The sequence below is a fragment of the Diabrotica virgifera genome, chromosome 8, assembly GCF_917563875.1.
Source record: "Diabrotica virgifera virgifera chromosome 8, PGI_DIABVI_V3a".
Taxonomy (NCBI): Eukaryota; Metazoa; Arthropoda; class Insecta; order Coleoptera; family Chrysomelidae; genus Diabrotica; species Diabrotica virgifera.
In genome coordinates this window covers 39525928-39538725 of record NC_065450.1, presented here as the reverse complement: position 1 = coordinate 39538725, position 12798 = coordinate 39525928, and the positions used below count along the sequence as shown (strand labels likewise).

Genomic DNA, 12798 nt, shown 5'->3' with positions numbered 1-12798 from the left:
ATCTTCATTTGACACTTCCAAGAAGTGGTTGAGAAGATAGTTTTGCAACAGTCTGCAATAGTTTTGCAACATTATATTCCAGTCTATTATTTCAGTTTAGTCCCGTGCTTCAAAATTTCAAGTAGTAGGGAGAAAGGAAACACATTAGAGAGCTAGGGCTAAGGGGAGTGTTAAAAGCCGGATAGACTAAAGCCAAGGGCAAACGTATTAGAAATTTCATCCCTCCTACTTTAAATTTTGAAGCACATGACTACACTGACATATTAGATTGGAATGTTGCAGAACTATCTTCTCCACCAGTTCTTCAAAGCGTTTCAAATGAAGATATAAGTTCATACATTATATCAGGCAACACGCCAGACTGGAATGTACAAAACCATCTCTGTCATACACAAACTGTCTAGCGGTACGTAGAGTTGGTCATGGAAGTATCGTCTAATGTATGTGGGACCCAATCAAGAGATGGATTCATCAAGGCAACACTTAAATCAAGGTCCATGCTGCCAGATTTTACCACCAAATCAAAATTCAAAGTTGACGTTTAAAAGCTGGATACAAACAAATGAAAAAGAAATGTACTATGTAAATAATGTAAAAACCACACACTCATTGGTTGTATGGAGAGAAGGGTGTGGGTGGAGTAAAAAGTGCAACCACCTTCTTGTTCTGAGTTCTGGGTCGTTTAAATATTATTATACAATATATAAACAAGCGAATAGCTTCACAATATAACAGAAAAATGAGATAACTAAATGTTTTTTAATTTATCAAAATCATCAACAATTTCAAATTTTTATAGATTTTGATTGACCTTGCGGGATTGGAAGATATTCATTAAGTGCGTAAAACTATTGTTCTTATTACTCAACCATGCAAACTGTAAATAAATTTTACTATAGCGATAAATAAAATGTACATGGAGAATAAATAAAAATTTCCGAAACATTTCATTTTTTCATAATTTTTAGGCCAGTTGCGGGATCGGAAGATAAATGCCGATTTGAATAATTTTTGTTTTGTTTTTCTTGTAATTACCAATCGCAACTTTTCCGCACTATAGCGATACTGGATTATCAACTTGACTTTTTTCGCACCACCTTAAATATACATACACATAATACAGTAACCTTTCTCTTAACGGACACCTCTCTTCGCCGGGCACCTCCTCTATACGGACGATTTTTAACATAAAAATCATTCGGCCCTATATGAACCTGTGCCCTTTAACTCCCTTCGACGGACACTCTCAAAAACGGACGCGGGCAGTAAATGATATGTAAATGCGGACAGTAAATGAAAAAAATTTATATTTTTTTCCAAATATTTTACAATATAAAACTATATGTATATTATAATACATTTATTATTTCAAATCAATACAGGTGTCCACGACCTGATATTTGATACTGTTCATGTTATCAACACTAAATAATAAGTAATAAAAATTTAATGTTTTTGCTGGTTGGTGAAAGAAAGACGACACCAGGAAATTGTTAATTATTTTTCACTGGATCAAGGATTTAAGAATTTTAACTGGAATGTCTGATTATGCGTATCCAATAGACGTCGTTGTATTTTTATGAGTATTGTCTTAAAAATTTTATTTTCGGATGGAATTTCATAATAAATTTTATGTATAAAGCCCGCAGTTCACTCTCGCCAAGTCGATCGAGGTTCAACAAGTACGAGAGTGTAGAATGCCACCTTGTGTAACCTTGCCTGATTTCGTTCTAGCTCCGAAATCTGTCGATCTGGTCAAAGGGATCTTTATCGGTATCGTACCGCTCTTTGTCGGTATCGCACTTAGAACGAGTGTATAGGGAGGGTACTTCGGACTTCGGTCAACTTTGGCGAAGTAACTTAGCAGAGAGTGTACAGCCCGTTTAATAGTTTTAGTTTTTTTAAGTTTAAAAGAAAAAGTCGATGTTGTTCATTATGGAGAGAGGCATAAGTGAAGTGTTAGACATTTAGCTGAAAAATTTGGAATTAGAAAACCCCAAGCCAATGAAATTTTGAAACATAAAAGTGATTTAATTAATCAGTTTTCTGAGAACGAAAACCTGGAAGCGAAAATAAAATTTTTGAAAACCGATGCTACTGCATTAGACCTATAAATAATGGTTTTCGATTGGTTTTGTGAAGTGCGGTCTAAAAATATTCCTGTTTCTGGTAAAATTATTCAAGAAAAGGCATTAGAAGTTGCAAGGGAACTAAGCGTTGATATGAAAGCTTCTGGTGGATGGCTCGAGGAATTTTGTAAGCGACACAGTATTTCCTTCAAATCTGTATGTGGCGAAGCAGCTGCTGTAGATTTATTAGTAGTTTTTAACTGGAAGGAAAAACTGCTCATTGTAATGACAGTATAGGAGTATAGGTAGGTACTCTCCGCGAGATATTATTAACGTAGCTGAGACGGGATTATAAAGTTTAGATTATTACCCTAGAAAATTTATACCCTGAAAGTAGAAAGGTGCATTGGATGCAAAGCTTCTAAAGATAGGATCACAATTCTATTTTGTACCAATATGATATTTTGATAGAAGAATGCAGAGAGAAAATCGAAAAGTTCAATAATCAATGCTCATAGACAATGTTGCGTGATCATCCACTCCACAACTTATGTTATGTAATATTAAACTAGTATCTCTTTTTATATATGCATACATACAGGCACTTATTTTAAAAAAATTAATTTCAGTTTTTTTCTCTTCAACGGACACCTCCTTTAAACGGACAATTTATGCGGAACGACTACTGTCCGTTCAAGTGAGAGTTCACTGTAATATACATAATAATACTATTCTACGTACCTATATCGGCGAAGCGATTTCGGTCGCAAATTCAATGCTTTTTCCCCATCCAAAAAATGCATAACGTTAATCAAGCTTAAAAATTTTCAATTTCAATTTCTTTGTTTCACTATCTTTAATGCAGACTATACGAGTATGTTTTAATAGAAGAGAACTAGGCAGGTCAAAAAATAAACCATAGTATGTCTCTCGATACTAAAGAACGCCAAAAACTTATCTTTTTCTTTTTCTTTAAGTGCCATCTCAGCGACGGAGGTCGGCAATATTCATAGTTATTCGGATTTGAGAGACGGCTGCTCTGAAAAGTTTATTCTCAGGTTGCGTATCCACGATAGTCTGCGTCTCCCTATGCTTCTTTTTCTTTGAATCCTTCCCTGCATAATCAATTGGAGCAAGTTTTATCTCTCTCCACGTGTAATTTCCACGTGTAAGATTTCCATGTCTTTATTCATCTTTCTCAGAACCTCTTCGTTTGTGACGTGTTCTGTCCACGATATTTTCAGAATTCTTCTTCTACACCCGCAGTTTGAATGATTCTAGTTTTTTCATTGATGCAGCATTCAAGGTCCAAGCTTCCATTCCATAAAACAAAGTCGAGAAAACGTATCACCTAGCCAACCGAACTCTTAGCTCCAACTTTAAATCTCTTGTGGAGAGCACTTTTCTCATTTTGTTAAAATTTGATCTAGCCTTTTCTATTCTGATTTTTATTTCTGGTAAGTAATCTCCTGTGGAGTTGACCATTTTTCCAAAGTATGCATATTGGTCGACTCGTACGATATAAGATCCAGTTCAATATTGGATATTATGAAGAGATTTTTGTTAAAACTTACACTGTTACTCAAAGACAGAAGATTTAATTGACTTTATGCGCTAAACTGGAAATTGATGATCCTGGGATAACAAACACCTATACCATGCAAAAAATGACAGATGTCCGACTTCTTCAAACTCTAAACTGGTATAAATTAAATTCCCAAGCATGGATGATTTTTTTGCCGGTAAAAATTCCCCTAATTAATAAAACACTCTAGGGTGAATAGCTTGATCGGATCTTTGTAGACTCAATTCAAAAACAACACTGTCATTTTCCGAAGACACTTAGGTAAAATAAACATTCGGATTTTGTTTATTCTGTGTGTTCGACACAGTATAAATTTCGAGATTTATTGGTGGTCAGTACCACTCTAAAAAGAATTTTAGATAAGGTTTTTGCAACGAGTGAAGAATTTGGTCGGTCTCTAAATATGAAGAAAACAAAATGCATGTTTTTATCAAAGAAGAATATTAGAAACATATACACCCACACTTATACTATATACTTTGGTCACCCTACACTAGGGTGACCAAATCATAAACCTGAAAAAAGGGACACATCCAAGGAACAGTAGCGCACCTAGAATTTTTCTCTGGGGTGGTTGGTTTGGTCATCGAAATTTTTTTGTATTGTTCGTGAAAGACAATTTACATTTTCTTACTGCTCTTTATATATGTTTCAAATGCCGTGGGGGAAAAAGACCGTTCAGGTATTACGTAACGCAAGTTGGGGGGGGGAGGGGTCAAAAATCTTAAAAAATTGCGTTACGTAATAGTTAAACGCCCATTACAGTGCGTTACGTAGGGGGGTGTCAAAAATCTTCAAAAATCGCGTTACGTAATACTTGAACGCTCCCAAAGAGGGTTTAAACCGCAAACCCCTCCTAAGTGCGCCTCTACCAAGGAAGGTTTGAGGCAATACCCAAACAGGGAGGGGCGCTTAAAACATGGTCTTTTAGCTGATTTGGGACCTATAAATCTTTTTCAATTTACCTTTGAATATGTAATTTGCGTACGATCAAGACTGCGAAACAGACAGATCACAAAAAGACTCCGCCAGAATGACATGGATCAACAACCAGTCAGTACAAAACAGGCAGGAATACAAAATAGCGAGAAACAAAGCGAACTCAACAAATAAAAATGACTGGTTTCGCTGGAGGATATCGGAAAAGAAAGAAAACCATAAAATAAAACAATTTTACAAAAACGTGAGAGCAAGAGATACCCCCAGCATTAAAACAAGAGGACTAAAAAACCAAAAGGGAGAAACCGTATCTAAAGACAAACAGATCAGCAGAATATGAAAAGAATATTACGAAAAAATGCTATTCACTATAAAGAAAACACACTGCGATGAAGGAGTAAGGCAGTACAAGATAACGACGAAGTAGAAATTTTTACAGAAGAAGAAGTATAAAAACAAATATTAAAAACCTAGGAAACGGAAAAGCAGCAGGAGAAGATGAAATAGCAGTCGAATTAATAAAATACGAACGAAGAGAATTACACAAAGAAATAAACCAGCTTATACAACAAATATGGACAAAACAGACTACCAGACAATTGAAACTCAGGTATTATACTACCTATATAATATATAGGAGATCGGGAGGAGTGAATATTACGAGAATAACAGAACGGGTTCGTACCAGAGAGGTCGATGATTAATTTCATACGCATACATACAGTGGAGCAAATAATTCAAAAATCTCGAGATTACAACAGGGAAATGCACTTACCTAATATGTATTCGTAGATTTTAAAAGCGCTTTTGATACAATCAATCTGACGAAAATGATGGAGGAGCTAGAGAATATTGGAATCCCAGAGAAATTAAGACAATATGCTAACAGTGAGCCTAAAGAACACCGGAGCAAAGATCAGTTTCAACAGAACAACTTCTAAGAAGATCAATGTAAGCAAAGGCGTGAAACAAGGTGATTATATCTCCCCGACACTATTTAATCTGATATTAATTATAAGGAGGACAAACTTTGCAAACACAAACATTATTACTTCAACCAAAAAATGACACTTATTAAAGCAGTTGGAAAATTAGATAAGGAAGCGAAGAGAATAGGACTAGAGATAAACCAGCACAAAACAAAATACATGACGACAGGGACGGACAATACAACAACTCAGAAATATCTAATAACACAGAACCATAAATTTGAAACTGTATCTACCTCTAAAAAGCGGACAAGCAAGAACAGAGGAAATAATTCTGAAAGGCAGAAAAACATACGGAATTAATAGAAATCTGCTGAGACGCAAGACTCTTAGTATCATATGAAGTCTCTATAAGACCTTAATAAGACCTATTGGTATAAGATGGAAATAATGATGATGAACAAGAAAGAGGAAGATAGCTTTTTTAAATTTGAAAGAAAAATAATGAGAACAATATTGGGTCACAATTTAACAAGAGAGGGAAAAATAAGAATGAAAACAAATTCTGAAATTGAAGAAAAATTAAGAAAGAAAATATAGTCAGATACATAAAATCAACCCAACGCAAATACGGGACATTTAGACGTCCCGAGAGACTTTTTGGGGACCCCGGGACAAATCGTTAAAAAATGGGACAATCCCGTTTTTACGGGACGTTTGGTCACCTTACTCTACACGTAAATAATAAGACGATAGAACCAGTTCAGAATTATAACCATTTAGGGACAAACATTAATGAAACAAACGATTCTACCAAATAAATCAGCATTAGAATAGAAAAGGTTAGAAGTGCATTCACTAATATGAAACAAATATTATTATGTAGTAGAGACCTAAGCCTAAATCTTAGAAAACGAGTAATAAAGTGTTATGTACTTTCTTCTCTTTTGTATCGTGTGGAGAGATGGACCCTTAACAAAAATTTTCTCAATAGACTGGAAGCATTTGAAATGTGGACATATCGAAAAATGCTGAGAATCTCCTGGAGAGACAGAATAACCAAAGACGAAGTACTAAGAAGAATAGAGAAGAGTAGGGAGATACTGGATTCCATCAAAATAAGAAAACTGCAATACTTTGGTCATATACCACGTGGTGACAGATCTCTCTCTCTCTTCAATCCTGACCCCCCGGAGGGAGTGTACTGGTCGACGTGATGTCGTGTATTGTCCGTCTCCAAAGATCTCTGTCTCTGGTCATTTCTTTTAACTCATGCATAGGTCTTTTACATATTCCTGTAATTTGATCGATCCATCTTGTTGGGGATCTTCCTCGTGATCTTCGGCCTTCCACCTTTCCTTGTATAATGAGTCTTTCCATGTTTTCTGTGCTGGCTCTCATAACATGCCCAAAGTATTTTAATTGTTGGAGATGGACTTTACTGGAGAGCCCTTGGCCAACTTTTAGCTCTCTTAAAATCTAAATATTTGTTCTATGGTCGGTCCAAGAAATTCGTAGCATTCGTCTCCAACAGAACATTTCAGTGGCGTCTATCTTTCTTCTTTCCGAATTTCTCAGGGTCCAAGATTCACATCCGTAAGTCAGTATTGGGAATATTAAGCAGTTGATCAACCTCATCTTTAACGTTCTTGAAATTTGACAGTCCTTCCATATTGTGGTCCTTTTTGCTGTGGCGACTTTTGCTAGATCACTTCTACATTTTGTTTCTTCCTGTAGTGACCCTGTGTTTGTGATTAATATTCCCAGATATAAGTATCAGCTCACAACCTCAAACCGATCAATTGTGGTTATATGCGGGTGATTGTTATGTAGTCTATCCACTATAATGACCTTTGTCTTTGATATGTTTAATTGCAGACCAATAATTTGACTTTCGTTTGACAGATATGAACTCCTAAAATTAATAATGCAAGAAAAGATTCAAGGAAGGCGCAGCATAGGTTAGAATACACATGTCCTGGCTGAGAAATCTCAAGGAACGGTTTGGATGTAGCTTAACTGAACTCTTTCGGGCTGTAGTATCAAAAGTTAGAATCAATGATGATTGCCAACCTTCGATTGCCAACTCTCGGTTCTTCTCCATTGTTGTGTGAACCTCCTGGTGTACCAGGTTTGACTTGATCAGCCCATGGAATTTCAAGGGAATTTAAGTATTCTAAAAAAAATTCTATGCAATCAAAAATTTTTATGTAAAAAGAAATTAATACCTCTCATTGGCTGTATACCATAATAAAAATTACTAAAGAAGTAAAAATCTTCCCTTGTAGATGGTACATAATTTATTTACAATGTTTTTCTAAAATAGATCCAAGTTGGACTCAAAGTGGGTACATCACTAGTACATTACAAACAAACGTTTTCGGACTAATCAGTCCATTATCAGGTTAAAGCTCCAGATCCAAAGCAGTTGAAACTAGCTACAGAGGTAGGTCGAATGACCTTACCATTATAAAATATTAGCCATTTCGGCTACATCGAGAGCGACAATAAGTCGATGTTAAAGGAATAACGTATATTTAAACCAACATGGAGTCTTCATCTTGGCTTTGAACTACATGGTTATGTGGAAGACAGTAGGAAAAATAATGTTTTTAGCATGTTTGTAAATATACAATAAAAACAAAATTAACGTATTGTTACAGATATCGGGTCAATTCAGGGATCAAGTATGCAATTCTTCGCTGCCGGTTTTGAGACTACAAGTTCGACCACTTCGTTCACACTTTACGAACTGTGCCTGAACAAAACAATACAAAATAAATTAAGAAGCGAAATTCTGGCCAATATAAGAGAGAATAAGGGAATAACGTACGAAGGCGTTATGTCAATGAAGTATTTAGATCAGTGCATTAAAGGTATGTATTTTCTTTTTCCTACTATAAATACCTCCCAGCATAAAAAACCATCCCCAATAATTTGATTTTTGCAGCTTATGGCAACTTTTTCCATTGTACAAAGTGATGTTATTTTTAAGGTATGCGGATTCTGGGTTAAATATTCGTAAATATAATTTTTGAGCTTGTTTTATTCGAAAAGTTTTTCCAGATCATCAAGCACATTTGATTGACTATATATCGCAAATCAATCCCAAGTTGAATACTTTATATTGCAATTTCATTACATTTCCTATAATATGTACGTGCAATTAAGTCCAAATAATGTTCAACAATAAGTTCTTTTTAATTAGTGGATATTTTAAATTATTGGATTTTGGGAGTAAATATTCTTAATGAATTGAATGATGGATAGTGAGTCAGTGAAGATTGCATGGATTTTGTTTTTATTGGTTGTACAACTGAGTACTTTCATAAAAACATATACTTAGGTTAAGTATATATGCTACCATAATATGGAAGACAGTACGTAGGTATAATTTCGTTGATGGAAATAACAGAAAAACCAACCTAGTTTTCTACTTTAGAAGCGTCTGTGATTGAGTAATACTGTTTGGCGTGGATGAGTTCCAGGGACAATGACTTTAGGACAAACTAGGAGTTTCATAGGACAATATGATTGTTCATGGTGGGGTATTAGAGTATGGAGTTGGAGGAAAACTTCGTAAATCCATCTTATCTATCAGTTCTTTAAGAAATTTTGAAGCTGGTTTACAACAGTAAGAAGAATAAGAATACAACAAACCATTTTCACAGATATTCGTGGACTACAAGAAAGCATTCGATACCATAAGTCAGCAGAATATGTTTAAAGCATTGATAGAATGCCGAATAAACCATCGTTACACTAACATGATCAAATATGTCTACCAAAACGCAACGGCTAGCGTAAGACTATCTGAACATCAAACAAATAAATTCTGTATACAGCGAGGAGTACGGTAAGGAGACACTACCTCACCAATGCCATTCACAACCATTTTAGAACACACTTTTAAGAAGGCAGAACTGAACGAATATGGTATCAACATAAATGGAGAGAAGCCAAGTCATTTGACATTCGCAGATTACATCGTCGTTGTAGCCGATCGTATGGATGATGCAATAATAATATTGAACAAATTATATCACGCTTCCTTAGAGGTCAGACTAAAGATTAACATCAACAAAAAGCAAATAATCACTAATCTGGTGCTAAACCTTAATATTATTTTTGATGGAATCGATATTGTACAGACTGCATCTTATAAGTACCTGTGACATGCAATTCGGTTGAGAAGAGATAACCAGACGTTCGAGCTCACACGTCTTATAGGATTAGCCTGAGCATCGTTTGGTAAACTGAACTATATATTTAAATCGGGCTTAACCATAAGCATCAAAAGGAAAATCTTTAACCAGTCTATATTACCTGTACTCACATATGGAGCGTAAACATTAACACTCACAAAAAAGGTAGTGAACCAGATTCGCGTCACTCAGAAGGCTATGGAGCGCCAGATGTTGAGGTTACGTGTCTCCCTAGAGACCGAATCCCAAACGAAGAAATACGTCAAGTACGACCCAAAGAATCGTCGGTCCATGCCACAGATGGACCGATGATCTGAAGCATGTTATCATGAAGCAAATTATATAAGAGCTGAGGGGACATGTATGTCCAGTAGTGGACGCGTACGGGTTAATGTAGGTAAAGCTGGTTTGAATCCTCTGGGTTTGTTTACTGATATTAATTTGATAGGGTTGATTAATCCGCTGCCTACATTATTTGGATTGGATGATACTTTAACAAAAAATAGGACATGATAAGTCGCTGACGACTATTTCTTTTTTATTACATTAACACTAGAAAGTCAGAGGGGCCAATTTGGCCCCTGTTGAGAGTTAAAGTTATTGTAGTCTTTTTATTTGAAGCAATAATAATTTCATATTTTATGAGTTTTTATATTTTCAAACAGAGCCTTATTTTACACAAAAAAATATTTTCTAAATTCAGTAAATATGGTTTTTCGAATCTACCATAGAACTCTAAAGCGGCCAAATTGGCCCTGTGTAAGTTATTATCGTTTTCTGGGAAATTTGTCGAGACTTTCTTTCAAATTCCTGTCGGATGGGTAAAATTATATTTATGTATGTTTATTGTAAATGGTTACCCTTATACTGGTACTGATCATCTACGTAATAAAGATACAATTGTTGGTGAACACAAGTGAACACAAAAATGAACATTGTTGGTGCAGAGGACCAAATGTCATGTTTATACTACAAAAGTAACTTTAAGACGATAGCCTATGTATGTGTTTTATAATGCTCTTCACTTGGAAGCAATAAATGCATGGATTATTTTTAAAGAAATAACTGGAAGTAGACTCAGTCTTCGTAAGTTTATTCTTCGGCTGTGTGAAGAATTATGGGCCCCATACCTTGCCTTCCCAAATCTGGAACTACGCCTAGCAACACCAGGTGTACCAACAACTATCACTGTTACTATCCAAAAACAAAAAAAATATCAGCTGGAAATATTTTGTAAAGGAAATCATACTTCCAATCATTGCCACGGCTGTAACAAATATGTGTGGCAAATATCAAAAACTGCAAACTGTATGGTGTTCCGAATGTTTTTGATAGGCAGCGAATGTGTTAAACAATGAAAGTAAAAAATAAAATCAGAGTCTACCGTCTAGAGTAGATTTAATTCCTTTTAACTGAGTTTTAATGGATTAAGGAATGTGGGGCCAAAATGATCCCCTCAGGCTTTCTAGGTAGGTATGCTAAGCCAGACTTTCTAGTGTTAAATAATGACATTTATAATTTCTGATTTTAACTAAATAGAGCCCCGTTGGAGCTTCTGAATTCTTACTATTGATTCGAAATGGTTCACATTTTTCGGATTTAATTTAAAAAGTATAAATACTACAGGTTAAAAATATTTATGACTCTATGTCTTTTTGGTACTTACTAGATCCTCTAGTATGTATTAAATTTGATAATTTCAGAAACACTACGAAAATACCCAGTTTTGCCGTTTTTGGATAGAAGATGTATAAACAATTATACAATACCTGGAACGGACCTTGTGATTGAAAAAGGCTCTAGCGTTTATATTCCTATGTTTGGTCTACATTATGACGAGACATATTTCCCTGAACCAATGAAATACATGCCTGAAAGATTTGAAAACGCAAATTACAATACTAATGGTTTGGTATATTTTCCATTTGGAGAAGGTCCTAGAATATGCATAGGTAAGTAAAAATAAGTATACTTTTTCTACAATCACTTGATAAAGAAGAATTTTTCGCTTGTCAATGGCAACGAAAAGTTGACGTTTACTGAGTACCGTCACTTTATCGCTCTAGCGCGTTAAAGTTTGAAAGACTCGCGTCGTGCGTAGTAACCATACCACCATACAACCCAAACAAATTGAAAATTCAAACTCATAAAGTCAATGATTTAAAAAGAGTTTCATTTTATTAAATGATTGTAGAAAAAATGTTGTATATATTACAAGCATAAAGTGACATTATTGCTTTCGAGTGATTACTATTGATTTAAGTATTATTATTATTGCTTTAATTATTATTACTTTATATATTAACCATTGCTCTTAAGCAATAATGTATCACTTTTCGCTCTTAGTACATAAATAACTATTATATCTGTAAGTGACTTTATAATTATACACTTGCGAGCAAAAAAATCGACTCAAAAGTAGATAATAGTTATTTATGTATTTAGAGCGAGAGGTGATGCATTATTGCTTGAGAGTAAGAGTTACCGCTCGACGCGTAGCGGAGAGCGGTAATTACTCGAAAGCAATAATGTCACTTTGCGCTTGTAATACATACAACATTTTTTCTACAATCACTTAATAAAATGAAAATATTTTTAAAGCATTAACTTTATTGTAACTATTTTATACAGTACGTAAATCGTTCTGCTGGACATAGGGAATATACATCGAGATCATTGTGGCAACTGCGCTAACCTGTGTTAGTTGAAACTTCTGTTCGAGTACGAGTTTCTGGTGCAATAGAGCTGTTATAATGAATAGAATGAGTGCTTTTGAATGCAAGGCAGTCCATAAATAAATCAAAAACGAAAATTATGACTTATGAATTAATAATTATTTTACTTTAATTTTTAAAATATCTTTTATTTAAAAATTAATTTTCAAATTAGACAGACAGTTTTCCCATTAGATCAAAAATACTTCTACTACAATGTCATGTTTTGATGTTTATTTGTGTCATCCGAAATTAATTGTCAATTTTGAGGTTAATGCCCCTTAATGCTAACAACTATATTGTCATTGGGAGAGCGAAGTTGCCACAATTATCTTAATATAATACAATGTAAGTATT

General features: G+C 34.7%; 1 protein-coding gene across 1 annotated transcript in view; it reads left to right on the top strand.

Annotated features, from left to right (window-relative positions):
• The window catches only part of LOC126890137 (uncharacterized), a 167780-nt gene that overhangs the window by 139220 nt on the left and 15762 nt on the right, over positions 1-12798 (top strand). Inside the window, exons 12-13 of the mRNA XM_050658987.1 lie at positions 8186-8398; positions 11431-11679. Coding sequence (XP_050514944.1) covers positions 8186-8398; positions 11431-11679 — 462 coding nt within the window. The remainder of the gene's footprint in view (positions 1-8185; positions 8399-11430; positions 11680-12798) is intronic.